This window comes from Lachancea thermotolerans (genome assembly GCF_000142805.1).
Source record: "Lachancea thermotolerans CBS 6340 chromosome D complete sequence".
Taxonomy (NCBI): domain Eukaryota; kingdom Fungi; phylum Ascomycota; class Saccharomycetes; order Saccharomycetales; family Saccharomycetaceae; genus Lachancea; species Lachancea thermotolerans.
Genome location: NC_013080.1, coordinates 147,645 through 175,612, shown reverse-complemented (window position 1 = coordinate 175,612; position 27,968 = coordinate 147,645). Strand labels below are relative to the sequence as shown.

At 52.4% G+C, this 27,968-nt stretch overlaps 12 protein-coding genes across 12 annotated transcripts, besides 1 other annotated feature; 4 read left to right on the top strand and 8 right to left on the bottom strand.

Annotated features, from left to right (window-relative positions):
- Window positions 1-4: 4 nt before the first annotated feature.
- TEA1 (Tea1p) lies at window positions 5-1,963 on the top strand (the record flags this gene model as incomplete). Its single annotated transcript, XM_002552756.1, has 1 exon — window positions 5-1,963. One exon carries the CDS (start codon window positions 5-7, stop codon window positions 1,961-1,963), a length of 1,959 nt encoding a protein of 652 aa, XP_002552802.1.
- Window positions 1,964-2,385: 422 nt separating this feature from the next.
- Window positions 2,386-3,441, top strand: KLTH0D01782g (uncharacterized protein; the record flags this gene model as incomplete). Its single annotated transcript, XM_002552755.1, has 1 exon — window positions 2,386-3,441. The coding sequence occupies one exon, from the start codon at window positions 2,386-2,388 to the stop codon at window positions 3,439-3,441; it is 1,056 nt and encodes a 351-aa protein (XP_002552801.1).
- Window positions 3,442-3,771: 330 nt separating this feature from the next.
- On the bottom strand, window positions 3,772-4,257 carry UBC11 (putative E2 ubiquitin-protein ligase UBC11; the record flags this gene model as incomplete). The annotated part of the gene is made up of 1 exon (XM_002552754.1): window positions 3,772-4,257. One exon carries the CDS (start codon window positions 4,255-4,257, stop codon window positions 3,772-3,774), a length of 486 nt encoding a protein of 161 aa, XP_002552800.1.
- Window positions 4,258-4,460: 203 nt separating this feature from the next.
- MTW1 (MIND complex subunit MTW1) lies at window positions 4,461-5,336 on the bottom strand (the record flags this gene model as incomplete). Its single annotated transcript, XM_002552753.1, has 1 exon — window positions 4,461-5,336. The coding sequence occupies one exon, from the start codon at window positions 5,334-5,336 to the stop codon at window positions 4,461-4,463; it is 876 nt and encodes a 291-aa protein (XP_002552799.1).
- A 255-nt stretch (window positions 5,337-5,591) lies between these two features.
- Window positions 5,592-6,485, bottom strand: RPA43 (DNA-directed RNA polymerase I subunit RPA43; the record flags this gene model as incomplete). Its single annotated transcript, XM_002552752.1, has 1 exon — window positions 5,592-6,485. The coding sequence occupies one exon, from the start codon at window positions 6,483-6,485 to the stop codon at window positions 5,592-5,594; it is 894 nt and encodes a 297-aa protein (XP_002552798.1).
- A 339-nt stretch (window positions 6,486-6,824) lies between these two features.
- Window positions 6,825-9,470, bottom strand: KLTH0D01694g (KLTH0D01694p; the record flags this gene model as incomplete). The annotated part of the gene is made up of 1 exon (XM_002552751.1): window positions 6,825-9,470. The coding sequence occupies one exon, from the start codon at window positions 9,468-9,470 to the stop codon at window positions 6,825-6,827; it is 2,646 nt and encodes an 881-aa protein (XP_002552797.1).
- Window positions 9,471-10,784: 1,314 nt separating this feature from the next.
- Window positions 10,785-11,874: a mobile genetic element.
- A 574-nt stretch (window positions 11,875-12,448) lies between these two features.
- Window positions 12,449-12,640, bottom strand: KLTH0D01650g (KLTH0D01650p; the record flags this gene model as incomplete). The annotated part of the gene is made up of 1 exon (XM_002552750.1): window positions 12,449-12,640. One exon carries the CDS (start codon window positions 12,638-12,640, stop codon window positions 12,449-12,451), a length of 192 nt encoding a protein of 63 aa, XP_002552796.1.
- Window positions 12,641-13,051: 411 nt separating this feature from the next.
- Window positions 13,052-18,016, top strand: RPA190 (DNA-directed RNA polymerase I core subunit RPA190; the record flags this gene model as incomplete). The annotated part of the gene is made up of 1 exon (XM_002552749.1): window positions 13,052-18,016. The coding sequence occupies one exon, from the start codon at window positions 13,052-13,054 to the stop codon at window positions 18,014-18,016; it is 4,965 nt and encodes a 1,654-aa protein (XP_002552795.1).
- Window positions 18,017-18,306: 290 nt separating this feature from the next.
- Window positions 18,307-21,303, bottom strand: FUN12 (translation initiation factor eIF5B; the record flags this gene model as incomplete). Its single annotated transcript, XM_002552748.1, has 1 exon — window positions 18,307-21,303. One exon carries the CDS (start codon window positions 21,301-21,303, stop codon window positions 18,307-18,309), a length of 2,997 nt encoding a protein of 998 aa, XP_002552794.1.
- A 357-nt stretch (window positions 21,304-21,660) lies between these two features.
- On the top strand, window positions 21,661-22,767 carry RBG1 (GTP-binding protein RBG1; the record flags this gene model as incomplete). Its single annotated transcript, XM_002552747.1, has 1 exon — window positions 21,661-22,767. The coding sequence occupies one exon, from the start codon at window positions 21,661-21,663 to the stop codon at window positions 22,765-22,767; it is 1,107 nt and encodes a 368-aa protein (XP_002552793.1).
- A 421-nt stretch (window positions 22,768-23,188) lies between these two features.
- KLTH0D01562g (KLTH0D01562p) lies at window positions 23,189-24,124 on the bottom strand (the record flags this gene model as incomplete). Its single annotated transcript, XM_002552746.1, has 1 exon — window positions 23,189-24,124. One exon carries the CDS (start codon window positions 24,122-24,124, stop codon window positions 23,189-23,191), a length of 936 nt encoding a protein of 311 aa, XP_002552792.1.
- A 2,333-nt stretch (window positions 24,125-26,457) lies between these two features.
- Window positions 26,458-27,504, bottom strand: TYE7 (Tye7p; the record flags this gene model as incomplete). The annotated part of the gene is made up of 1 exon (XM_002552745.1): window positions 26,458-27,504. The coding sequence occupies one exon, from the start codon at window positions 27,502-27,504 to the stop codon at window positions 26,458-26,460; it is 1,047 nt and encodes a 348-aa protein (XP_002552791.1).
- Window positions 27,505-27,968: the final 464 nt, after the last annotated feature.

Sequence of the window (27,968 nt, the reverse complement as noted above, 5' to 3'; positions counted from 1 at the left end):
GTAAATGGGTCCAGAACGCCTGGATGTCTTGACAAGCACAAATGCGGGATCTTCAGAGGACTTTTCAAGCGGAAGCCCTCTACTTAGCCAAAAGAGGTTGGCGTGCTCAAATTGTCGACGTCGGCGCAAGAAATGCGACATGGGTTATCCATGTGCCAGCTGTGTGAAGATGAAACTCGACTGTAACGTGAATATGGACGACATGCGCAAGAAGCGGTACGCCGCAGGCTATGTAAAATCATTGGAGGCACACGTTGCGTACCTAGAAACCAGGCTGAAGAACTTGGACGCCGCGAAAATCAGCGGAACAAGTTCTCTCGGAACCAGCGAGCCGACCTTACTAATCAGTACGGATGGGAAGGAAAGAAGACTGTCTGACGGAGCAGCGCCTTTTAGCAGCAGCGTGGGCCAATCCTTTCGCGGCGGTGATAACAGCTCGAGCTTCAACGCGTCAGAGAATGATATATTGCGTAGGAAGCGCTTTGTCAAAGGTAGCATCTACCCTGAGGGACCGGCAAGTTACAAGCCACAGAGAAGGGAGCCTGCAATTTCTAAGCCTCAGAATCGTATCGCGGACCTGAAAACTACAGTGATCGTACGGAGACACCAAGATAGCAGTGAGACCTTAAACACGGACAAGAACATACTAGGGAGTCTTTCCGCGTTTTATAAGTGGCTCTACCCCGGACCTTTTGTGTTCGTCCACCGAGAAAGTTTTCTCTATGGGTTCTTCAACCACAGCGAAGATAACTACGAAAACTCACAATACTGTTCCGAGGAACTTGTGTACGCCGTTGCTTCAGTTGGATCGCGACTGGTGCCTGGGCTGCGGTCTCTGTCAGAGGGCTACTACCAGAAAGCAAAGGGGAAACTACTCAGTATAGTATTCGATGAGCACAGCACGGCAAAAATCACCACAGTTCAGGCGCTGCTATGTCTAGCATTCTGCGAGCTAGGAAAAGGCAACAACCAGCTGGCATGGTACTTCTCAGGCCTAGCAATTCGAGTCGGATACGACATGGGGTTCCAGCTGGACCCAAAAGTCTGGGTGACCGATGACGCCAGTTCCAGCGAGCTCTCGCAGAGCGAGCTCGAGATCAGGAGCCGTATTTACTGGGGCTGCTACATCGCCGACCATTTCATATGTCTTCTTCTAGGCCGCACGTCCACGCTGAGCGTTTCAAACTCAACCGTCCCTGAGAGTGACGAGCTGCCCGAAGTGGACGGCACAGGCGAGTTTCGCTTCAACAGCAAGCACGTTCTTCAGGTGTCGCTGCCGCTGAAGAATCTCGTAATTCTATCGAGAATTGTGCAGGTGTTTACGGCCAAAATTTTTATTGAATCGGGCTCCACAGCGCAGCGCATCGGATACCTTACAAGGTTCAATATCAAGGTCTACAACTGGCGGCAGTCGCTGCCGCAGTTTTTGAAGTGGTCCAAGAACTCCATCAAAGACACGGACTGGTCCACGGACCCGACCATCTCCTACTTCTGGTACCATTACTACATCGTGCTGCTCACCTTCAACAAGCCCTTCATGGAGGACTGTGAGGAGTCCAAAATCCTGGTTCTGGAGGTCTTGGGGGAACTGCACACCCTACTGTCGAACTTTAGGGTGCGCTTCGGCAGCGTCGACACCGCCAGCATATATCAGCTCTACAGTTGCCTGCTCGCAGTCACGTGCCTAAAAAAGCTCACCAAGATGTCGCTCGATGGCCAGCCGGCGAGCGTGCTTGCATCCCTGGACCGCGACCTGCGCTTCTATACCGATTTGTTCCACGAGTTTCACCTGACTTACGGCCTGCCCCAGCGTCTGCAAGACGAGCCAGACCTACATGTTGTGGACCAACTCAACACGCTTGCCTACACGCACGACTTTTCGCTAAGTGACGAGATCGATGATCTCATCAAGCAGGTCTTTGGCTTCGATACCTGGACCATTAACCCCAGCCATACCGTCTAGTCCGCTAGTCACGAAATGCCCGCGCGGGCTGACGTCACGTGCACGTCTTCCCCAGAGTCACGTGAACATGTCATCACTTGCAACAAAGCAAAAAAGCAAGAAAACAAGCAATCTCACTCACACCACACGGCGATGCTTTCTCTTTACCGGCGCAGAAAAAGTAACTACTAGTGATGAGCCATCGCAGGGATGAGATATAAAACGAAATGAGATGAGATGTTAGTGCTTTTGCGAGGAAACGGCAAACATCAGCAAGTTTCGAGCAATTTCACAGCCATAGCAAGGATTGAGAAAGCTCTAGAGTTGTCTAGAGTATCCGCAACAGCGCAAAAGAGAAACAGCAATCGAAACTGTTAGTTATACTAGAGAAAGTGAGCAAGAGAAGCAAAGTGGAATTACAAAGCAAAGAAAGAGGCGAAAACATGGAATTCAACTCGCCGCAACCAGAGCACGCTCAATTGAGCACAGTGGTGCATCCCAAGGGCACGTCGCGGCTGCTGGCCGCGCTGCACCAGCAGGTGGTGGGCGCTATGGCGCCGCGCAGTGGCGGGCCGGGGCTCGGGGGCTGCAGCATCGACAGTGCGCTGGACGAACATTTGATCCCCTCCCCCCCTCTCTCGCCCAAGATGAGCTCCGTGGATGAGGGCAGTGCGGCGCCTGCAGCGCCTGTGGCACCACAGGTACCTGCTGAGTCGACCACTGCACTGTGGGTGAAACCAGACTGGGAAAGTTCCCGGTCGCCGGAGAGCTACCGCAGCGCCACCAGTGGGTTTTTGTCGCAGTACAGATGTTTCGACTTCATGCGCACCAAGCGGTACACGCATCCTAACAACAAGACTTTGCGGAAAACACGCAACTACACATGTTCTCCAAACTACACTTCGGGAGGATCCGACTTCGAGAAGGTGTACAGAACCAGGCGGTCGGTCAAAAACGCCGAGAATCCTAGGACCGCAAGGGGCCATGCCCCTGCCTTCCAGGAAGATTTCACGCGTCATGGCATGCCCTCAAGACCTGCCACACCCACCAATCGCAACACACACCGCAAAGTCAATTCGGTCACTTCTCCACTGGGTTCTTCCGCAGTTTTGGGCGCACCGCAATACGTGCCCAACATGAGCTGGGAAAAACTCCCCGACTACAGCCCACCCCTCTCCACACTTCCTGCTAACAACAAGTGCTTGAAAGTTGAGTGGAAGGGCTCCTCTATGGACCTTTCTGCGGATCCCCTGCGGCATCTGCTTCATCCAGCGGAGCTGCAGCTCGCCCAGATACTTCGGCTGCCTTGTGACTTGTACTTGGACTCCAAGAGAAGACTATTCGTGGAGAAGGTTCACCGTTTGAAGCAGGACCTGCCTTTCAGGCGGACGGACGCCCAGAAGGCTTGCCGAATTGACGTCAACAAGGCGTCAAGACTTTTTGCGGCATATGAGAGGATTGGCTGGTTGGAAGACGAGAACTTCGAGAGGTTTTTTTGAAGTTCAAGGGTGTCATTTCGCGCATATTTTTGGTAATACATTTGGTTATTCGTATGGTGAATTAATGGAAAATCATAGTGAAAGCGGACGTCATAAAAACAGAAAAGCTTTTTTAATATTTAAATAATCACTACCGTATCGTATTTGTTTTGGATTGTTTGTGAATCTTTTAGTAGGAGCCCTGGCGCCCGGGAGGTGCTCGACACAAACACCATGGGCCAGGTGTCGCTGTGAAACCTTTACCGCAGAGGAGGTAAGGGTCTTGATTATGGACATCTGAATTAAAAGTGCGAGTTGCTTTGATCTACTCTAGTAATGACTGAGTTTCCTTTAGTCATCGATCTCTTCGTACCGTGCAATGAGCTTCTTCTTGTACTCTCTCATGTCCTTGTCCCACAGTTCCGCAGCTACCGCATTCAGCGGTGAACTGTTGTTGGGCTCTTCCAGCAGCGACTGCAGTGAGAGCAGGATAGTTTGTACGTTGTAGACCGCTGACCACTGGTCCTTCAAAATATCCAAACAAATGTTGCCGCTCATATCGACGTTAGGGTGCCACATTGGGCTCACGAACCGCACCTTTGGAGCTGTGTAAGGATAGGTCTGAGCGAACTCCAGCGCGATCTTGAACCGCATCCCCTCATATGGCGTCCCGTCAGGGCCTGTGATGATGCCACACCACTTGGTAAGGTCTTCTTCGTCCTCAGGGAAAGCACTGAGGCCCGGCGAAGGTGACAACATCAGTTGCATTAGCTCGCTCTGGAGCCTGCTCACCACCGAGTGGCCATCGGGAATACTAGATTTCGAGCTGCCCTCCATGTTCGGTACTAACTCAACGGTTTATCAGGGGCTAGCAGACAAGTTTGTGTGGGCTTGGTTGCAATGACTTGTCCACAACTCGTGTTATCTTTTCAGGTATCTCTAACGAGCGGAGTTTTTGTTGATGCCATCTGATTTGGTTATACAAAACAGTATCGTGGATCAGTTTTGTACCTGAGCGGCGAATCGTTGAACGGTATTCATCACGTGACCTCGGTCATTGCATTCCAATCGGGGCTACTGACCTCTATCGCATGATCAGTTGATGGAGAAGAGCCCGTTGTTCCGGCGCCATCAGGAACTTCGTGACTCACTTCGCTGGGCTGATTTCCGAGAAGCTGCTCGAGAGCTTTTTTTGTGCTCTGTGCGAGATACCCTGTGCGCGACGATAGATCAGCGTGCAGCTCTTTCTGTCGAGACACTATGCTCTTGACACGCTCGGAGGAGCATTGGTCGTCCGACTCAAGGTATAAGCTGTGAACTTGAGAAGCCAGGAACCTTACGCTCTCGTTGACAGGACTCAGTGAGCTCAGGACCGCAGCGACTTCTTTGTTATCAAGATCCTGTCCCTGTAAAAAGCTGGAGACCAGAAGCTTAAATCTTCTGACTCTTGCCAGGACCTTTTGTAGCGCCACCTTTTGTCTACGAAGCTCTTTGTGGGTTTCAATGGACTCTTGTAATTGTCGCATTTTTGTCTTCAGCTCAGTGCTCAGTGCCTCCTTGCTATCGTTATCCTCTAATACTAGGGAGTCATGGTGTCGCAGACGGAAAGATCCGTTTTCAATAAGTTCTTGCGGTATGTGGAGAACATTTCTGAGAACGTACAGCTCTAGCTTGTCGAAGCTTCGGTCCACAGAATTCTCCCATAAAGTTTCGAGCTTTGCAATGCCTATCTTGATCTCGTCTGTGTAATCCTTTCCTTCCATAAAGCTCCTTTCGAGCAAGTATTTCTCCATTGCCTGGGTACACTTGTACATCAGCTCATTTACTGCGTTTATGATATCGTCAATCAATGAAATTGGAGGATAACCCAGGTGCTCAGTCAGCAAAAGCGTTGTCCGCATAGTAGGGGCTGACATGGCTGGCCGTTAGCACGACAAGATTGTGGATAGCTGGTCTTTTTATAGGGTTATTTTGTTGTATAACGTCTCCACTGCCGGTTGTTGTTATTTTCGAATATTGATCGTGAAACAAATTCATCTCTGCAGGATGTGGGCAGAAAAGACAAGACAGCGGAAGCTCCACAGCTCTTCGTCTAATGCAGTGTGATTAATATGTACTTATTATATTTTACAGAGTTATGCAGCACCGGTAACCGCTGCAAGTGCCCAAGCTTACTCACTGTCACTAGACTCACTGCTGCTTGAATTCTTCTCGTAGACAATTTCCTCGCCGTTATCCTCTTTTACCCTTTTCGAAAGCTCCAAATCTCTATGGCTTTCCCTGTTTTCTGTGGAGACCTCGTCATCAAAAATGATTTTCTTGTTGGATACAACAGGAAGGCTTTCCGCAGGGGAGCGCGCTTGGCCGACTTTATCGTCCAACAACGAACCCTCCAGGGAAACGACTCTCCCCGTGGTGTAAACGTTTCTGACCGAGAACTTGAGTTTCCCGTCGAGTCTCTGCCCGTTTTCGTCGACCCAGTGTCCCAAGGACCTCGACTGAGCGGAGTTGCCTACGCCGCTGTCAGAGTTGTTGTCAGCATCCTCGTTGTGGATGAAAGTCCAGTCCTGGGGGATGCTTGTCTTTTTTATGCTGGCATTGAATGCGTCGTGAATCAAAAGCCCAATATGCGATGGTGACTGTATGAAAATCCAACCTTCGATGACATCGCCGATCTGCGGCTGCCATACGTATAGGTCGACGCTGCACCAAGTGAACCCGAATGGGGTGTCCGGGGTAATCTTCACCAGCTTTGTAGCGTTCTCGCTATCACTCTCGTCGCTCACGCTAGCATCCTCGATTTTCAAGTTCTCGTAGCCCAAGACCACGCCGCCAACGTTGCTGCTGTACTTCATGATCATGGGGTTCAAGTGTTGTTTCTTGATGCCCCGGTTAGGCTCCTTCATGTACGTAGGCGCAATGGACACATACATTGACACCGGAACCTGAACGATGCACTTGGAGACCCCATTGCTCTCGTCTACAGGGTTCTTGCACACCTTCTTGTGTCTTTTTATGAACTCCGCATCCCTCTTCTGCTCACTGGACCTCTTAACGCTCGACATGACCGTTAGATACCCTTATTTGCCCAGTTCTGTTAGCCAGTTTACCGATGAGATGAGCTTTTTGAAGTCTTTTTTTCGAAAATTTTTTTTGGATCTTCTTCCCTCTAACAACTCTGGAAGATATTAGAGAGAAGGTCCGTCTGACGTTACAGAACTTGTGGGAGAGCACAAGGTGCTGCTCTATTGTCTTGTCTTGAGCGCCTCGAATACGAGGGAAGGGCCTTGAATTGACGTAGGTAATGGGGTTTATATTAACAGTAGATTAAGAACCAAAAATACTGTATATGGTCTGGTATCGAGACAGCAGTGCGCCGTTTGACTTAATATGCGTCTGAACTTTCAGCTATTGAACTGCATTAGAAGGTCGAGCTCGCTATCGTTGAAAAACAAGCTGAGTTTATCTGTGTCCGTTTCGACATGCCGCTCATCATGGGCAGGCAGCGGCTGCTGGCCTGCATATGGGGCGCTCGGTGCAACCTGAGGGGACAAGACACTGGAACCCGGGACTACAGAATAGGACGCGGCCGGGACGGACCTAACACTGGAACTTGCACCGAAGCTTGCTAGCGGCTGTGGAGCTGGATTTGACGACAACGGCTCGCACGCGGATGCGGGAAGCAACGCGGGAAACGAGAGTTTTGGAGACTGTGACGCTGCGGGCGCCAGAGGGAAAGACATCGGCGCGGAGTGGGTCATCAGCGCTGGCGACCTATATTGGGAGGCCGGCTGCGATGCTGATGGCGGCGGCGCGCGATAAAACGACGAGCTCGGGACCACCTCTCTTTGGGAAAATAGGCCAACTTGGTTGTAGTAGGAGTCAGCCGCTGGCGAGGGGTACAAGCTCTCAGTGTTTTGCTGGCCGTTGGTGTGGGGCGGCGGGAGAAGCGGGAGCATTTTCTCGAGTTTCTTGATATCGACTTTGGGCATGCTCAGCGAGGGCCCCAGGTCCTTGGAGCACTTCTTGGTCCACTCGCTCACCTTGGTGCTGTTTCGGTTCTGGGCGACGAAGCGGTTGATCTCGCCCATCTTGAGAATAACGGCGAGCCAGTTCTTGGCCGCGCCAAAGTCGTTCTCCTTGGCCTTTAGTAAGCTGATGGCGACGTTGTAGCAGTTTTCAAGCCTGTCCGGGTTGGTGGGGTCGTTGTTGTACTTTTCCGAGTCCGGGTCCATCCAGTAGAAGTTCGCGCCGTAGTTGGCCAGCAAGCCACAGGTGAACGCCAGGAAGGAGTGGTAGGGCGTAACCAGCACGGCATTCCTGAACTTCCCTCCGGGGGAGCGCCCAAGTTCCTCTTCCAGCAAGGTTTTGAGAATGCGCGACAGGGTCCGGATGGAGCCGAAGCAGCGCCTGGCGGACTCCGTCCAGTAGTTTTCGTGGTAGGGCGGCGGCTCCTTCAGGTCCGTGGGGCCCGCGGGCTTGTCGATGTCGTGCGGCAGGAAGGGCATGAACTCGCGGTTGATGAGCGCCGTGGAGGCGTGGTAGACGCAGTTGATGGTGACCATGAGGTTGTCCTTGATGACGGCGGGCTTCTCCGCGAGGTACGCCTCGCGGGACCACTTCCACTCCCTCGGCACCAGGGCCCATATGCCGTCCAGCCTGCTGTTGAGCTTGTAGACCTCGCTGTCGGGGTCCCAGGGGCACTCGAACGCCGGGCTGTCGCGGTCGGGCCGCGTCACGCGCCGGCTGACGGCGCCCCAGATGGACCACAGGAACACGAGCAGCGCGTAGGGGCTCTTTTTCAGGATCGCCGGGTTGCGCTGGCACTGCGCCAGGAAGTCGCACAGCGTGGCCTTCTGCTCGGACTTGACGCCCAGGTCCATCTCGGGTGCGGCGTCGAGTGTGGCCAGCGAGAACTCGTAGTCGCCCACGGGCAGCAGCATGTCCGGGGTGTCGGGCAGCATGAACGTCTTGCGCTGGCCCGCGCAGATGATCTTGTCGAGCACGTACGCGCACCAGAACGCGCGCAACTGCATCTTGCGCAGCAGCGGGTAGATCTTGGCCTTGAGGAGGAACGACTCCTCGCTGTCCATGGACTGGATCATCCGCGTCGCGCACCCGTGCAGCATCCACGCCGCGTAGTACTCGCTGTGGCCCCACTTGACCACGGCGAGGATCAGCAGCGCGCACGCGACGTCGAGGCTGGGCTCCATCAGGAAGTGGCATTTGGCGAAGATCGCGTCGAGCGTCAGCCGCTCGCATACCTTGTTGGCGACCTGGTACGAGCCGGCGCCCAGCCACTGGCTGGCGCTGGCGTCGCCGGCGTCACTGCCGCTGCCACTATCGCCGCCGCCGTCGCCGCTGCCGCCGCGCCAGGGGTCGAAGAACCCCGCAAACGCGACCGCCGCGCCCGCGAGCAGCGGGTGCAGCTTCTCCGCGCTGTCGAGCACCGTGGGCAGGTGGAACAAGTTGAGCTCGGGGAACGACCGCACCACGCGCAGCACGGCCTCGCGCACCACGCGCGCGGGGATCAGCGGTACGACCTCGAATATCGACCCGCGCGCCCACGCGGGCAGCGTGTTGGCGTCGACGGGCGGCACGCACAAGTGCGGCTCGATCTGCGGCCTGACGCCCGCGGTGAAGATCGCGTCCATGGGCACCAGCGGCGCGGACGCTTCGCGCGCGCCGGCCTCGCCCTTCGACACGCGCGGGCCGGCCTCGGACTTCTTGGCCTTTTTGTTTTCGGGGAACGTCAGCCGGCACTCCTGCGCGACGTTGCGGTGGATACAGTACGTGCACGGCGCCTCGCCGTTGTGGACGCACTTGATCTTATGATTCCTGCATCTGGAGCATGCCTGTGGGCGGCCGAGGCCATGGTTAGAGCCTGCCATAAGCTGGGTCGGGGCGGCGCGCCGGGCGCTGCGCGGGCGCGCGGTCGCGCGCCCGCGTCTCCGCACGCGCACATACGCGCCGGCCCACGATCTGTCACATAACACATACAAGTACACGTCGCATTCAACCTGCTCTTCTCTCGCTGTGTGCGGAAGCATCGTGCGCTGGCTTGCGCGCTGCGACGTTGAGCTTAAGTCCAATTTGGCAGCATGCCAGTCACATGCTCAATCGCTCGCTCGCTCGCCAGCATAACCCTTTTACGAAGCCTGCTGTCTGCAGGCGCGCAGGCCCCGCGGGGAGCCTCCTGGCACCACCACGGCTTGCGCCCACAGACACACCGCGTGTTCGCGGGCGCGCGCACGGCGCGCACGCGACGAAGCTCTCGAGCTCGTGCGCCGTGCCTAGTTACAATACGCTCGCCAGACGGCGAAACCTAAAGGATTGGCGCGCTGTCGGCTGATAATCTCCCCCCGCTGCAGTGTGCCGCAGTGTTCTTGGCGAGTTCGCGCGCTGGCTTATGCGTGCGCGTGCGGCGAGGCACGGCGAGCCGCTTTAAGTACGGTGCGGTGGCTATGCTTGCGGACAGTTTGCGGCGCGGCGGGCGGGGGATTTTCTCGGGCGGGCCGCGCGGTGACGCAGCGAAGGTTCGCGAAGGCTGGAGGAGAACCGTGTGCAGGGCGGTGGGACAATGGGACGGTGCGGGCGGGCGCGGAGGGGCAGAGAAGCGTGCAGAGGCGCGTGCTGAGAGGAGTGCGGAGGGGCACAGGAGAGTACAGAAAAGGGCGGCGTTGGCGGCGGTGGCGAGAGTTTGAGACTGCGCTGCGGCGAGAGAGCCTGGGCTAGTCACGTGCGAGCCGGTCACGGGACCAGGCTGGCTCCATCGCAAGCGACGAAGAGGTGTGGGTGCCCCGGGTCATGTATCTGGTCACTGTCTACGACCGAGCGCGGCAACTCGTTTTCGCCCCGTGTAGCGTTGCTCCTTGGGTTTTGTGAGGCGAGTCCGGGTCGCTGGTGCGGGGGGTTGCTGAGTTCACTGGCTAGGGTTTTATTTATATGGTGAGTAGACGGCTTCGCGGATGATGCGACTGGGTGTCTCCGCGGGATCCCTTGTCTAGGGTCTGGATCTTGTGGCTCGACCAGCCGGGTTGGCACTGACTTCCGGGGTGTGGATGGGCCTGGACTGTGCCGTGAGTTGTACCAGCGGTATCCCTTCTTTTTGTATCCAGGCCACTGCCGTCTGAATTCTGTGTCGTCGCATGAGCCTTAGCGGATTCCCTACCACGTCTATAGCTTGACGAGCGTCAGATCATGTTTTACGAACGTGTCAGTGCGCAACCTGGCACTGTCACACGTTGGAAATCTGACACACCACCCGTGGTGCCAGTTCGTGGTATTTTCATTCGCGAATCGCCCAGGTTCTGGAACACTGAGCTTGCTATTTTGCGTGCGGGCACCGGGTTTATGTCGGGTGGGTTGCTCAGATCCCGGGTGTTATGCTTCTCGAGTTGGTCAACCTCCTTGTGGTATGCTGCCTTGTGTTCAATTCTTTCGCTGTGGCTTTTATTGTAATCGCATCTCTGTGCTGGATCGATTTTTGGCTACTCCCGGAATACCCTCGTGCCTCATTGCTCTAAAATAATTTATTCTCTGATCGAGACGGTGTTCCAAGTTTCGGATGGAACAAGGAGTTGTGGTGACTGCGTGTGGCTCGTACAACATGAAACCGTAGGTGCCTGGGCATTTTTGAGCCTTCAAGTATTGTTCAACAGTCGTTGACGAGCGTCGGATTTGATCGGCCCGCTATCCCATGCAAAAAACCGCGGGCGGAGGTGTAGTATGTGTCAATTCCCTCACTTGCCAAGAAAGGTCGGATGGACCCATCTTTATCGGGTTCGTTCATCTGTGAATGCTACAACGTATTTCGGAATTCTGGCCGGCATATGGTGTATTGGGCCGAATATATCTGTATGCAGGAACTCGAAACTTGAATATTGGGCTTGATAGGTCTCGCTTGAATTTACCACATGATTGTGCGGCTTCCGTTTGCCTGCCGTACAATATTCACAAGAAAACCCGATCTGTACCGCTCCAGTCTACGTCACCAGCCTCGATATCGGCTATTAGTCCTAACACGACTAAATTTTGATGCATTTCACGTTGATATGACTTAGTGATTTGTTTAATATAGCGAGTGCGATACCAGGGTTGATACTTTGGTGTAGCTTAAAGATGGCTTCGTTTTTGGTCTTGAAAACACCATACTTCAATGAGTCATCAATCAACTCTTTGGCCTCCTCGGCGTAGACAAAGGGCTCGGAATATCTACCTCTGGCCGCCTCGGCGCAGACAAAGGGATCGGTGTATCTACACAACGCCAGGCCTTCCGATTTACATCTAATGGAATTCTTTGAAGCGCCAGTGCTTACTAACATAGATGCTCCGCAGGAAGGAGTTTCCCATCACGCATATGCCTCATAGCCCACTCTGCGAGCAATGGCTTTCTTTTCTGCTGAAGCTGATTCTCGTATATGTGATCCATCATGATCAGGGATGATATTTTCTCGATCAACACGTTATAACAAATTAAATAATATTGTAATAACTTATAAGTATCCGGCTATTTTGGAAACTTGGTGGAACGACAGCGCCTGTGGGCGGGAACCCGGGGTCGAAGTTGTGTCGTGGAAAGCGACTTGGGCCGACCCTTTCGTGCTATGGTGACCTGAGGAGCGTCGATTCGTATGTAAGACAATAGTGAAGGGCGAGGCGCTTGCATAATTTCAGGGACGCCGCGAGACAGCGGTTGTGAGAGAGAAAGCTTAGCGAAAAGGCAAGCCTGAAGCAGTGGGGGTGAGGCTTTGGCAGTAGAGATTGGCCTGTGGCGTTGGAGATTGATCTGTGACGTCGGAGTGGGGCATGGGCTTATGGATCGTCTCTATTCATGAAATACTCCGATATTATCTCAGATGCTTCCGCCTACTGTAGCAGCAGCCTTCCGCCACTCCTGTAGTCAAACTCCCCTCACACCATACGACCATGTTTCACGTGAATCCCCCCCCAATGTTCAATTTGGGCGGTAAATCATGTATTCGCGCGCTCCGCGCACTGGCGCACGCGCCGCCTATATACTACACACTTATTTCTTGTCCATCTTCTCCTTCAGCTTGTTCTCGAGCTTGCTGCCCTGGCCTGAGCCCAGCACGCTGCTCGCGATGCCGCCGATGGCACCGAGGTGCAGCTTGTTGCCCAGGTCAGCGCCGGCGACGGAGCCGGCGATGGAGCCGGCGAGGTTTCCTTGGTCGTGAGCGGCAGCGTTCTTTTCGGGCATAGCTTGCAAATATTCTGTCGGTGCTACTGCAGAGCGGCGAGAACGTTCCAGGCGTCGCGCCCCCTTTTTATATTGGGACAGCGTCCCTTAGCAATCGGGGGTACATGGCGCGGGGGCCGGAGAACGCGGCAGCAACCAGACGTGCGCCGGGTAACAGCTACAAAGGGTGCACCATAACCACGTGATACCGTTTATCCACGTGACCCGACGGCATCACGTGCCACGTTGCTTTTCTGAAAAATTTTTCAGATTCCCATCTCATCGCAGCTATAACTGAAAGCACCACGCTGAGAGCGCATCTCATCGCTCCTAACAATCCCTCAAAGCATATCTTGGAGGTTTCGAGCCCAGTCCGCGGTCCACATCACACGCTCTTTCAACTGAATCCCTCGCGTCCGCGCCCCCAGACCAATGGATATCTCGAAGCCCGTTGGATCGGAGATCACGTCGGTCGACTTCGGCGTGATGACCGCCCAAGACATACGGAACTTCTCTGCCATGCAGATTACCAACCCCACCGTTCTGGACAACCTGGGTCACCCAATCTCGGGCGGTCTCTACGACCTCGCCCTCGGCGCCTTTTTGCGCAACCTCTGTGCCACCTGCGGCCTCGACGAGAAGTTTTGCCCGGGCCACCAGGGCCACATTGAGCTGCCCGTGCCTTGCTATAACCCTCTCTTCTTCAGCCAGCTCTACATCTTCTTGAGAAGCAGCTGTCTCTACTGCCACGGCTTCAGGCTCAAGGCCTCCGAGGTGCATCGCTACGCCTGCAAGCTTAAGCTCCTGCAGTACGGGCTCATCGACGAGTGCTACAAGCTCGACGAGCTGCGGGTCGGCACCCTGCAAACCGCCGTCGACGAGGCCGAGGAGGACGACGGCGATGACGACAAGCCATCCAAGCTCGTCGACGTCGCTCTGCTCAGAGAACTCAAAGTCAAGCGCAGAGAGTTCGTCGACATCAGCATAGCCACCGCTATCTCAGAGGGCCGTACCTCTTACAACGGTACCTTCACCGCCACCGTCAACGACGAAAGAAAAGCTTTGATCCACGACTTCTACAAGAGACTTCTTTCCAGACCAAAGTGTGACAACTGTGGAATGTTCTCGCCCAAGTTCAGAAAGGACGGTTTCACCAAGATCTTTGAGACCTCACTCACGGAAAAGCAGCAGACCAATAACAGAGTCAAGGGTTTGATCCGTGCTGACATGATCAAAAAGCAGCAACAGCGCCGTAAGCTGGCCGACGATCAGAACTCCGCCGGCGAGCCCATGGAGGTCGACGAGGACTTCGACAACTCCAGGGATGCGTCTGCTAGACCCAAGACGGGGTCCACCTACATTCTGTCTACTGAAGTACGCAACATCCTGCGGAGCGTCTTCAAGAAAGAGCAGGAGGTTCTGCAGTACGTCTTCCACTCTAGGCCAAACTTATCTAAAAAGCTAGTTAGAGCCGACATGTTTTTCTTGGAAGTTGTGATAGTTCCACCAACCCGTTTCCGCTTGCCTTCCAAGCTGGGCGAGGAAATTCATGAAAACACCCAAAACCAGCTTCTGTCTAAGATCCTGACCACCTCTTTGCTGATCAGAGATCTCAATGAGGAAATGTCTAAGCTACAAAAAGACAAGGTGTCTGTCGAAGACAAAAAAGTTATCTTCAACAGGCTCATGAACGCTTTCGTCACCATCCAAAATGACGTTAACGCTTTCATCGACTCCACTAAGGCTCAAGGAAACACCGGAGGTAAGGTTCCTATCCCTGGTGTCAAGCAGGCTCTGGAAAAGAAGGAAGGTCTGTTTAGAAAGCACATGATGGGAAAGCGTGTTAACTATGCTGCCAGATCTGTCATCTCGCCTGACCCAAACATTGAGACTAACGAAATTGGTGTTCCACCGGTTTTTGCTACAAAGCTGACTTACCCAGAGCCCGTCACCTCTTACAACATCGCGGAGTTGAGACAGGCTGTGATAAATGGCCCCGACAAATGGCCGGGTGCCACTCAAATTCAGAATGAAGATGGGTCGTTGGTCTCCCTCGTCGGCATGACTACCGAACAGCGCAAGGCTCTCGCCAACCAACTTCTGACTCCTTCCTCGCACAGCGCTACACACTCTTTGAACAAAAAGGTCTACCGTCACATCAAAAACAGAGATATCGTCATTATGAACCGTCAACCAACCCTACACAAAGCTTCCATGATGGGTCACAAAGTCAGAGTCTTGCCTGGCGAAAAGACATTGCGTTTGCACTATGCCAACACCGGTGCTTACAATGCTGACTTCGATGGTGATGAGATGAACATGCACTTCCCTCAAAACGAAAACGCTAGAGCTGAGGCTTTCAACCTTGCAAACACTGACTCCCAGTATCTGACACCAACTTCGGGGTCTCCTGTGAGAGGTTTGATTCAGGACCACATTTCTGCAGGTGTGTGGCTGACAAACAAGGATTCGTTCTTCACAAGGGAAGAGTACCAACAGTATATTTATGGCTGTATTCGTCCAGAAGATGGTCACGCAACTAGAAACAAGCTATTGACCGTTCCACCCGCGGTTTTCAAGCCTGTACCTCTATGGACCGGTAAACAGATCATCACCACCGTTCTTTTGAATGTTACACCCGCTGACATGCCAGGTATCAATCTTCTTTCAAAGAACAAGATCAAAAACGAATACTGGGGCAAAGGATCCACCGAGAACGATGTCGTATTCAAGAACGGCGAATTGCTGTGCGGTATCTTGGACAAGTCCCAGTATGGTGCTTCGAAGTACGGTATTGTTCACTCTTTGCATGAAGTCTACGGTCCAGATGTGTCAGCTAAAGTTCTTTCAGTACTCGGTAGACTCTTCACTAACTACATTACTGCCACGGCCTTTACATGTGGTATGGATGACTTGCGTCTGACCGAAGAAGGCAACAAGTGGAGAAGCGACATTTTGAAGACATCAACTGATGTCGGTCGTGTAGCTGCAGCCGAAGTCACCAACTTGGATAAGGACGTTAGTGCAAACGACAGCGAGCTCCTGAAGCGTTTGGAAGAAATCCTGAGAGACGATAACAAGCTGGGAATTCTAGATGCGGTCACCTCCTCAAAAGTTAACTCTATCACATCGCAAGTTGTTTCGAAGTGTGTTCCGGATGGGACAATGAAGAAGTTCCCAAACAACTCCATGCAAGCAATGGCTCTCTCTGGTGCTAAGGGTTCCAATGTCAACGTCTCGCAAATTATGTGTTTGCTAGGACAACAGGCTCTGGAAGGTAGAAGAGTACCAGTGATGGTTTCTGGTAAGACTCTGCCATCCTTCAAACCTTTCGAAACCGATGCTATGGCTGGTGGTTACATCAAAGGCCGGTTTTACTCAGGTATCAAACCTCAGGAGTACTACTTCCACTGTATGGCTGGTCGTGAAGGTTTGATCGACACAGCTGTCAAGACCTCTAGATCCGGGTACTTACAGCGTTGTTTGACTAAACAGCTAGAAGGTGTTCACATCTCTTATGACAACTCTGTAAGAGACGCCGATGGTACTCTCATCCAATTCTTGTACGGTGGTGATGCGGTTGATGTGACCCAAGAATCTCACATGACTCAATTCAAGTTCTGTGCAGACAACTACGATGCTCTTCTGAAGAAGTATAATCCAGCGGCTCTGATAGAACATCTCGATGTTGAGAGTGCCTTGAAGTACTCCAAAAAAGCGCTCAAGCACAGAAAGAAGACCGAAAAGGTCCCACACTACTCTCAAAAGGTCAAGTACGATCCTGTGGTTTCGAAGTTCAACCCTTCAAAGTATTTGGGTTCCGTTTCCGAAAACTTCCAAGACAAACTTGAGAGCTTTATCGACTCTAACAACGATCTCTTTAAGTCGCGCGACACTGTGAGCGAGAAGAAATTCCGTGCTCTAATGCAACTGAAGTATATGCGCTCTTTGATTAATCCTGGTGAAGCTGTGGGTATCATTGCCTCTCAATCTGTCGGTGAGCCATCCACGCAAATGACTTTGAATACCTTCCACTTTGCTGGTCACGGTGCCGCAAACGTCACCTTGGGTATCCCTCGTATGAGAGAAATCATTATGACAGCTTCTGCCGCTATCAAGACTCCACAGATGACCTTACCTATTCTGGCTGATGTTACTGACCCTCAAGCAGACACTTTCTGTAAATCGGTGACCAAGGTCATGCTATCCGAAGTTGTTGACAGAGTTGAGGTTACAGAATCTACCGGTTTCTCGGAGGGAAGCACTGGTTCAAGATCTTACTTTATCAACATGAAGTTCTTCGGAAGCGATGAATATGGCGAGGAATACGACGTTTCTAAAGAAGAGCTGCAGAACGTCGTTGCTGAAAAGTTCTTGAAATCTCTTGAGGTCGCAATCGTCAAAGAAATCAAAAAGCAGAAAAAGATGGCTTCGCCTGAGATCGGTGTTGCAGTCCCCAGATCGCAAGCTGCTATTGCTTCCGGTGAGGGAGGAAAGATTGATGACGAAGACAATGACGAGCAAGAGTCAAGAAAGAGGACCAAACAAGCTGTGTCGTACGACGATCCCGATGACGATGAGGTTGAAACCATGAGGGAAGCTGAAAAGTCGTCCGACGAGGAGGTTGACTCTGAGATGGACTCTGACTCATCAGACTCTGACGACGCAGAGGATGTTGAAGAGGAGAAGCCTCTTTCAAATAAAACTAAATCCGGACTCACCAAAGTTCAGCGTGATAGACAGTCTGCAGTTGTATCTTCCCACAGATTTGTCACGAAGTACAACTTCGATGACGAAGACGGAGAATGGTGTCAGTTCACTATCGAGCTGGCCGCTGACACCGAAAAGCTGCTGATGGTTAACATTGTTGAAGATATCTGTCGCAAGTCCGTCATTAGAGAGGTGAAAAACATTGACAGATGTGTTCACCCAGAACCTGAGAACGGAAAGCGTATCCTTGTCACCGAGGGTGTCAACTTCCAAGAAATGTGGGACCAAGACGCCTTCATCGACGTCAACGGTATTACGTCGAACGACGTTGCATCTGTTTTGAAGACGTATGGTGTTGAGGCCGCAAGAAACACCATTGTGAACGAAATCAACAATGTCTTTTCTCGTTATGCTATCTCGGTCTCTTTCCGTCATTTGGACTTGATCGCTGATATGATGACAAGACAAGGAACTTACCTTGCTTTCAACAGACAAGGCATGGAGACCTCGACGTCTTCCCTAATGAAGATGTCTTATGAAACCACTTGTCAGTTCTTAACGAAGGCTGTTTTGGACAACGAATGTGAAAACCTCGACAGTCCTTCTGCCAGGATTGTTTTAGGAAAACTAAACAATGTTGGTACCGGCGCTTTTGACGTTTTGGCCAAAGTCCCCGCATCGCATTAAATAGTATCAACATACCATGTATATTAATCGTCAAAAAGGAAAAATATTGAATATAGCAGGCCTTATTGGGATTTGGTTGAGAATGCAGTATCCTGACTTTTTTTTTATCCCAGTATTCATGTAATCAAATGCCAGAGGTCTCAATTTTTAATAGACGTACGTGAATTGACAACTATACATGGTTGAAGAGTCTTTGGAAGATTCTCGCAGCTCAATATAGTGTAAGCTGGTTCGTAAGGAAACATGCTTCATAACTAAAATACAAGAAACGATAACGTGAAGAGAGCTTTTCACTCGATGCTGAAAACGGTCTTCATCTTACGCAACAACAACCAGTCGGACTTTGAAACCTGGTCTCTGAATGCAGGGTCCTTCAGAGTGTCAATAGATCTTCTGGATATCAAAGAGTATAAAGTGTCCTTTTCGTCAACATGACGACCCCATATAGGCTGTTGGCCAGATGGGTCTTCCAGACGCATCGCGACACCGGCTGCTGTTTGACCTTTCTTGACTTCGTTGACTGCTTGGTGGTTGATTTCCAAAGAAACAACCTTACCAAGAAGAAGAACGGTTTTCTCTTTTGTAGTTGGATCCAGTTTCACGGTACAAATTGGAGTGCCCACTCTCAATGAACCTTCCATCACATCAACACCAATGATCATAGGACCACGCTTGTTGATAATTTGTAGAGTGTTCAGAACGCAAGGGAAAATGGCATCTTGCAAGAAATCTTTACGACGTTGCTCCAGAAGTTTTTCTTGGTAGGCAGTAAAGGCGTCGAACAAGTGGTAGATAACGTCTGCGTTAAAGATTTTAACGCCTTGTTCCTCGGCGTAGTGTTCGGCTTCCTTGTCAATTTTAACATCGAAACACAACATGACTGCGAACTCCTTGGCTTTGTCCAACATAGCAGTTGCCTTCATCACATCCCTCTTGTAAACTGGACCCAGGCCGATAGACATAACTGGAATTTTCATGTCCTTCAAGAAGTCCAAAAGAGCTTCAAGAGAACCCAGAGTAGATGCTTGCACAACAACACCACGTCCCGAAGTGTCAACAGAGTCAAGTAGACCTGTCAAGTCCTCCATAACATCATCCATCATCTCCTCCTCGTCATCCTCAGGGCCCACAACTAATAGTCTAGAGCCAGAAACAGCCTTCTCAAGGTCGTTGGCGGCAACCTTGACACCGAGGGCGGCCTTCACCTCTTTGTGATGAACGTACTCGGACTTCAAACGCAGCTCGCGTAATGGCTGTGGAGTCAACAAGGCTCTGATAGTTGTCACAATTGGTCCATTAAGGCCACACAGGACAATTCTGTCACCTTCTCTCAGGTAACCGTTGGACAAAATAACATCGATTGTGGTACCGAAACCTTCAACGACTTTAACTTCCAAAACAGTAGCAGCGACGTGAGATAGATACATCAATTGCTTGGACATTCTTTTCTGAGTGAGCTCCAGCAGCAGCCACAGCAAGTCAGGAACACCTTCACCTGTAACAGCAGATGTTGGAACAATCGAGACATACTTCGCCAAGTTTTTGTTCTCGAAGTACAGCTCGGAGTTCAAACCTTGCTCAGCGAGAGCAACCTTGATCCCTTCGAGTCTGGTAGCAAACTCTTGCTTAACACCCCTGGATTGTTTTTGGAAAGAGTTTCTGAAAGAGTCATTAGGCGTGGGCTCCCAGTCATATAGTCTATCGATTTTGTTCAAAGCAACAACAAAAGGAGCTTTTCTGTCTCTCAAAAGTCTGATAGACTCCATAGTTTGTTGTTCCAAACCGTGCATAATATCAATAACAAGGATGGCGATGTTACACAAAGAAGAACCTCTGGAACGCAAGTTTGTGAAAGATTCGTGGCCTGGAGTATCGATCACCAACAAACCTGGAACATCAAAAGTCTGCTTTTCGTATTGAGCCATAGCCTGTGTCTTTTGCTTGACGGCTTCGATAGGGAAGTAAGTAGCACCAATTTGCTGGGTGATACCACCTGCTTCTCCACCTTGCACATTGGTTTGTCTGATTTTATCCAGCAGCTTAGTCTTACCAGTGTCAACATGACCCAAAATACAGCAGATAGGAGAACGGAGATCTTTTTGAGTAGAGGATGATGGTGTTGGCGAAGGACGCTTGGAAACAGCGGCTGAAGCAGGCGTGCTTGCTGGAGCAGCCTCAACCTTTGAAGAGCTAGGCTGAGCAGGCTTCTCTTTGGTTGCATCCGCATCCTCGTCTTCAGCAGTTTCTTCTTGTTCTTGGTCCTCTTCATCAGATGCAGCGCCTTCGTCGTCATCGAGAGCCAAGTTTTCCCAGTCATCAACGAGGGCTTCCTCGGCATCTTCCTCAGCATCTGCGGCCTCGGCAGCCTTTTTGGCTTCTTCAACGGCGAGTTCAGCATCCTTCTCTTGCTGTGTCTTCTTCTTTTTCTTGCCGTACACAACCTTCTTAGGCTTGCTGTCAGAGCCATCCTGAGACTTGTTTAGACCAGCAACCTGGATGTTACCGGCGGCTAGCAGAGCAGCACGTCTTTTCTCGAGAAGCTTCTTCTCTTCTTTTTGCTTACGGGTTAGGAGTTTACCTTCTGCCTTCAGCTTTTCGCGCTTGGCTCTCTCTTTCTCCCTCTTCTGCTGTCTCGCCTCTTCGGCCAATTCTTGCTCCTTCTTCAGGCGATCCTCCTCTTCTTTCTCCAAACGTTCCTCTTCCTCTCTCTCTAAACGTTCCTGTTCCTCTAGCTGCTTCTTCAGCTCCAATTGACGCTTCAGAGCGGCTAATCCGGCAGGGATCTTCTTCGCATTCTTCTTAGCGCCACCTGTAGCGGTTTGGCCTTCGGAGGACTTAGCACCGCTCTCTTTTTTCGCCTTGGCTTCAGCCGCGGCCTCGGCTTGCTGTTTGTTTAACTCCTTGTTCTTTTCCTTCTGAGCCTGTTGCTGGGCCTTCTTTTTAGCGGCTTGCTCCTTCTTCTTTTGCTTCTCCTTCTCTTTCTTCTCCTTTTCCTTCTCCTTCTTCGACTTTATCACGGGCTTCTTGACGTCTTCCTCCTCTTTTTTGTCAGCCTTCTTCTTAGTCTGTCTTAGCGCCGACATGAAGTCCGCTTCGATTGCTTCTGCGTCCTCAGCAACCTCGGCTTGGTCGGATGGCTCAACCGAAGACTCAGGACCATCTGTCGCAGCTTCGACTTCAGGCGTGCTTTCCGCAGGAGTTCCTCCAATTTCCTCGGGTTGAGGAGTGTCTTCCTCGAACTCCTCGTCCCAGTAGTTTTGAGCTGACTTCTTAGACTTCTTCCCCATCCTGAGCTGTTGTAACTAGTGGGTTTGTTGCTGATTTGTCTTGTCCTGAAGGGGAATACGAAGGTTTTAACATCTCATCTCAAGATCTGACACTGGTAGGAGCTGTTGCTGAAAGCCAAAAAATTTTCAACAAACGCGTACATAGTGACGATATGTATCGATCAACGAGAGTTCAAACTGGTTGACCACGTGATAGAGATCATGACATACGCAGAAATTAAACGTTTATCATGATCTTAAAATTTTTTAGCCATTGGCGGATGTACGTGAGAAACATCATCGAAGTGTCAAAGGCCTTTGCAGCTAACTTCTTACAGTTCAGCAAAGACGTCTCGATACCAATAATCCGGCAGCAAGATGTCTACAACCGTCGAGAAGATCAAGGCCATCGAAGATGAGATGGCGCGTACGCAAAAAAACAAGGCTACGTCGTTCCATCTTGGACAGCTGAAAGCCAAACTAGCAAAATTGAGAAGAGAAATCGTGACCTCTGCGACACAAGGCTCGGGAGGTGGTGGTGTTGGTTTCGACGTTGCTAGAACGGGTGTAGCTTCGGTCGGATTCGTAGGGTTCCCTTCTGTGGGTAAATCGACATTGCTTTCAAAGCTCACGGGTACCGAGTCAGAGGCTGCAGAGTATGAGTTTACCACGCTGGTGACCGTGCCTGGTGTGATCAGATACAAAGGTGCCAGAATCCAAATGCTTGACTTGCCAGGTATCATTGACGGTGCTAAAGACGGTAGAGGTCGTGGTAAGCAAGTCATTGCGGTCGCCAGAACTTGTAACCTACTTTTTATTGTTCTGGACGTCAACAAACCGCTACATCACAAACAAGTGATTGAAAAAGAATTAGAAGGTGTCGGTATTCGTTTGAACAAGCAGCCCCCCGACATCTTGATCAAAAAGAAGGAGAAAGGTGGTGTCTCCATCACTAACACAGTTCCGCTGACACACTTAGGGGCAGACGAAATCAGGGCTGTGATGAGTGAATACAAAATGAACAGTGCTGAAATTGCGTTCAGATGTGACGCTACCGTCGACGATCTCATTGATGTGTTGGAAGCGTCCACAAGAAGATACATGCCAGCGATTTACGTGCTAAACAAGGTCGACTCCCTGTCGCTTGAGGAGTTGGAGCTGTTATACAGAATTCCTAATGCTGTGCCAATCTCATCCGGGAGGGAGTGGAACTTGGATGAGCTGTTGCAGATCATGTGGGACCGTTTGAACCTGGTTCGTGTATACACAAAGCCCAAGGGTACAATGCCAGATTTCACGGATCCTGTAGTGCTGAGATCGGACAGGTGTTCGGTAAAAGACTTTTGTAACCAGATCCATAAATCTCTGGTTGACGACTTCAGAAACGCGTTGGTTTACGGCAGCAGTGTCAAGCATCAACCTCAATATGTGGGGTTAAACCACATCTTAGAAGATGAGGACGTCGTTACCATCTTGAAGAAATGATGTCACAAACATCCCTTTTGCATATCGCTTGCCATTTAATTGAATAATAGTGTTTAACATAATTAATGGGAGGTTGTTACTTATAAAAGTGTCTTATGGATGCGGTAATATTACAACAGGCAGCTTGTGCCGATAGCGTGAAGTGAAGTGAAGACGGGATGTGGACCGCAATGACAATTCTTGAGTCTCCTTCGTGAGCTTTGCCGGTTCAAGTACTCTGCCAGTTAACCAGAGCGCTGCACATGAGACTGTAGGCCACATTGTTTGTGAGAGGCGTTAAAACAAAGCCAAGGAGCAGCCTGGCTGTGCTGTATTGCCACACCCGCAAAGAACTACGATGGAGGGGTTAAGTCTTGTGCCCTTTCAGTCGTACACCGTGAAGTTAGGGGTACCACCCTAATCCGCGTGCTATGCGAGGATTTTAATGAGGCAGCGCCATATTGTCAGCTCGAATCGCAGCTATCCTCCGAGTTTTGGGGGTGCCAGAGACCGAAATTGTACCGGTAGCCGAATTTGGGCATTCTTCTTCGCAGTCCGAGGACCAGGAATTGCGCCTTTTGGTAACGAATGCATTAGATGTTACGCCTGTTGTAGATAGTGGACTTGCTGGAGACATGCCATTGTCATAGAATGGGTTGTTGTAGGATCTGGAGCCTTCCAGATACTCCATTAGCCCTTGGCACCAGAATACTGAGTCAGGCTGGCACTGGTTTATAGACGGCCGGAGGGACTTTACGTACTGGAAAGCCTCCAGAAGCGAAGCAGAAGAGTTGGTAATGACAACATGCGAAGAAAGCAGGGCAACAAGGTCCTCATCGTTACCGTTGGAGGAGAAGACGAGCACATTGCCTGAACCGGAAAGCTTGAATAAGGTCAGTAGGTCATTAAAGCTAGCGAATTTCTGGGCTCCCTGTGAAGTCACAATGTTGCAGGTGTACTGGGCAGGACTGTTGTGCAGTTGCTGGTCCAGCTCCGGCTGCGGGGTGAGCCTTGAGTCTGCAGTGCAACCAGTCGCTGCGTCGCCGGCGAGACCGGCGGCCAGCTGAGAGAGCGAAGTCGAGTGCTGCTGGGAGTACTGAGAGACCAGCTCCAGCTCTGTAGCAGAGAGCGATACCTGCGGGCTGAACTCCGAGTCGAAATTCACCACCAGGCAGTCTCGGGCGGGCATGTCCCGGCAATACTGGGCGACTCTTTTTGTCGCGATACCGACAGCAACAAAGAACCGAATTCGATTCTCTTGGATGAATTCGCGCTGAGAAAGTGCGTTGAGCGGCCCAAAGAACACGTTGTTGGTGAGCTGCTGCGGTATAAGCTGGTTTTTGGCTGACGCCAGAGTAAACTGGTGGTGGAAAGACATCACGGTAGACAGCTGGTGAAGCTCAGTACGACGTCAGGATGTATGCCTTGAATTTTGTGCCACTTATACGGCTGCGCCGATGCTTTTGCTTTGCAGCAGATGTTACTACCACAGTCCTCAGGACGCGCGATGAGCTTGGTAATTTTTCAAATTTCATGCCATAAAGCGCCAACCTATCTGTGATTTTTTCTTATTCTGAGGCTGAAAAACGCGCGAGGCCGATCTAGCTTTGCACGCACGGGACCTTAAAACATGCCAACACGCGATACGGAGCGAGGCCGAAGAACGAGGGTCCCTCCATGCAGATTTGAAGCCTTGCCAGCGGCATAAAGGAAAGCGAGACCCGCTCCCCATGGCTAACACCCGTCATTAGTGATGATGTTCTTTGCAGGGCCCCGCAGCACTGTAGCGGGTTTGGAGGGCTGTTGATCTTCACGCGCATGTCACGTGAGAGGACAGGGCGCGTGGCACCTGACATAAGCTGTGTCATTGTTCACGCGCGCGTCTCGCTCACTATATACGCGATATTTGTCTCACGTGCCCAGACGTAGTACCGTCAAACGGTTTTCGTATCTCGTCAACAGTGATCAATTGCCTTCAGTTCCAGATCTGCCCGCCACCTCTGGCGCCTCCGTCGCTTCCTGCGCGCTCAGCCAAGACGCGCTGCACATACGTAGCGTACTTTGTGCGTTCTGGGCTTGTTTTTTTATTAGAGCGGTCGAAAACCGCGGCGCACCGAGAAAACCGCCCGTCGCTTCTTGGCGAATGCCACCGCGAACTCCGGACCTGCGCGCGTCAATGCCCCAGACCGGCTCGGCTTCGCGGTTATCGGGAAGAGTTCGGGCTAGCTTAGGCCTCGACTCTTAATGTCGTGGTCCAATTATCCGCTCTGAACCTGCCAATGGGGGTAACACGCAGGACACCACGGAAACCAGCCGCTGGCGGTACAAAGCACGGGCCGCAGAACCACAGCGAGCGCCACCGACTGCCAGAGGTCACCTACCCGGGCTTCTGAGCCTCCAGAATGTACTTGCAGGACTCCTCCCTTTCTGCGAGTACGCAAGTCTTGGGGTTTGCATGCGCTGGAGGCAATTGGGGCCTGGCGACGCGAGCTTACGTACGGCTTCAGGCTACTATGCCGACGGGAGCCGAGAGCGGTAGCCCTCGTGCAGATGTTTGCAGATGAAACATCGCTAAAACACCGCTGAAATACCGTTGGGCCACGGGCCGCTGAAATGCGCGCTCGTTCTAGGGCTTCCTCGAGCGATAGCGGGGGAAAAGGGATCTACATCACCGGGTACGGTGTGGGCGCAGCGATCGGGATAAAAAATCCCGCGACGCCCAAGAACGGTTCCCAAGAGTGCAGTTCCGGAGTTGGGGCTCGAGCGTGCAGGCGCGGGAGGAGCAAAGGCACACATTGAGAAAATCAATCATTTCCTAAAGCGTTACGCCGTATGGCGGAACATGAACAGCAGCGTACCTACGAGGGCCGGGCTGGAAGTGTCGGTAGGTGAGCTAGACCGCGCCAGGCTTGTTGCTCAGAACGCGGTAGAAAAGCTCAAGAATGAACAGTGACTTGATCCGATAGCAAGGGGCTTCGTTGTAGTTGAAGCACGCATGCCCGGACTAGCGCAACTGCGCCAGTCCTGCAGCAGTGTGGCAGGGGTGTCCTTGCGACAAAGCCGAGGCAGCTTGCTTAGTGACATTGTGTGTGAACGGCACCCCTAAGCAACTTTCCCTAGAAGGCCCTTGGAGCAGAGCGACGCGCCCGCTTTTGACCCCCTGGCGCGGGCGTGCGTAATTATCCTGCGCACGTGCGCTTTAGTAGTGCTCCAGCTGAGGTTGGCTGTGTGTAGATAGGGGACGGCTTTGCTTAGGGTGCCTTGCACACTAAGGCGCCCTATTTTTTTTTAGAATGAGGGGCGGCGCCTAGTGCCTGCTTGAGCCAGCTTTGCCAGGGTCTGCGCTCCCCTAAAGTGCCAACGTTGAGATGAAATTTGAACATGGCCTTGAGAACTCTCGTCCGTGATGGCGCGGGTCCCGGACCGCCGCCGGTGTCAGAACGCGGCTTTGCCGGTCTTCTTCTCCATCCTAATCATTATTACTCTATAAACGTTACATACCCTGTTGTCGTCACGGTCGTCAACTTGATCCTGGCTTCGCGCTCAGGCATAAAAAACATCATAAAAAAAAATATTGCGCGCGCTCAATCCGATGGCGCCGCCGTGGAATTCGTCTATCATAATTGTAGTGACTCACTGTGGTCTGGTTGTGTGTCTTGTGTGTAAGTGTCTGTCTGTGTGCGGGGGGTATCGTGCACGTTCGCAGGCCACCTAGCTGCGGGCAGCAGTGTCGCGCTCCGTGCGCGCACGCTCCACCTCCTTCTTCAGCCGCTGCACCTCCATCTCGTACAGACGCTCGTTATTCTGCAGGTACAGGATGTAGTCAACGGCCTTCTCGAGGATCATGCTCTTGTTGAGCTTAGGTGTGGCGGTGGCGACCGATTCACCGCCGCGCGAGTTGCCGCGCGAGGTCTCGCCGACCTCGAACGCGGTCTCCTCAGATGCGACCCACGGTATAATTTGTTGCAGCTTGGCAATCTTAGTGTTGATATTGATGCGGTAGCGCTTCTCGATCTTGTTATGCGCTTGTTTCTGGTGCGCAGTAAGACGCTTGCGGGGAGCGCGCTTCTTGCGCGCGCCCGCCGCGGCGGCGGCAGCGGCAGCGGCCGCGGCGTTGGCGGCCGCAGAGCCACCGACGTCGGCATCCGCCGCAGCTGCGGCGGCGTCTAGACCGTCAAACGCGCTGAGCTCCGGCACGTCGAGCGCCAGCGGCAGTGAGCCGGGGGCCTCGCCCTCGGCCGAAAGACCGCCCGCGCTCGCGCCAAGCCCAGCAGGACCGCACATCTGCGCATCCTCTCTTTTCACGAAGGTTGGCGACCCGGATGCCGAGTTGCTAGCGGTAAAGAGCGTGTCCGAGTCGGACCCGCGCGCGAGCATTGCGTTCGAGTCGAACAGGGACGAGAATTGGTCCAGCGGGGATCCCGCGGAAGACGACGACGACGACGACGACAGCGAGCCCGCGGCTAGCACGCCCGCGCCGGGGTCGGCTCCAACGGCCGCGCCCACGCCCGCGTCTGCGTCTGCCTCGGGATCCGCGTCCGCGTCTAGATCAACCTCGGCGTCAGCCTCTGCGCCTGCGTCTGCGGCCCAGCCGCCTGCCTCAGCGTCGGCCTCTGCATCATTGCCGTACTCGCCAAATGCGCCCATTCGCGAAGCCTCTGGGAACAGCCAGTCGTCGAAGCTCGACGCGCCGGCGCCAGCGCCTTGCGCAGAGGGCGCGGCCGCCATGGTCATAGTGCTGCTACCTGGTCCGTCCATTGAGTAGGTGTGTGTATGCGAAATATGAAGTTCGGGGGGTGTAGGTACACGGAAGGTCCTAACGATTTAGCTGATCTCAATCGATCTCAACCAGCGTACTGTATATACGCATACCTGCCGGAATCCACTACTGCAACATGGGGGCTTGCAGCACCTTCTTTTATACAGGACGCACCATCTGGGCTTTTTCCGTGCCAGCACCACTTTTTGCAATTTTGCCATTTTAGTCTGCCCAGATCGTGTGTGCGCGTGCGTATGTGCGCACAGAGCCAATTTTCGTTGTTTTTTTTTTTTTCCTTCCAATTTTTTTCCCTCTATCTCTGGTTTCTGCCACGCGGTCTTTACGCCTTCCGGAACAGAACGTCGCAGAACATAGCCAGGCACCCAACAGGCAGTTCGCGCAGGGTTCTCTGGGCGGTTGGGCACTCACACCGCCGAAGCCGAGTTTTCACTAGAACGTGCGC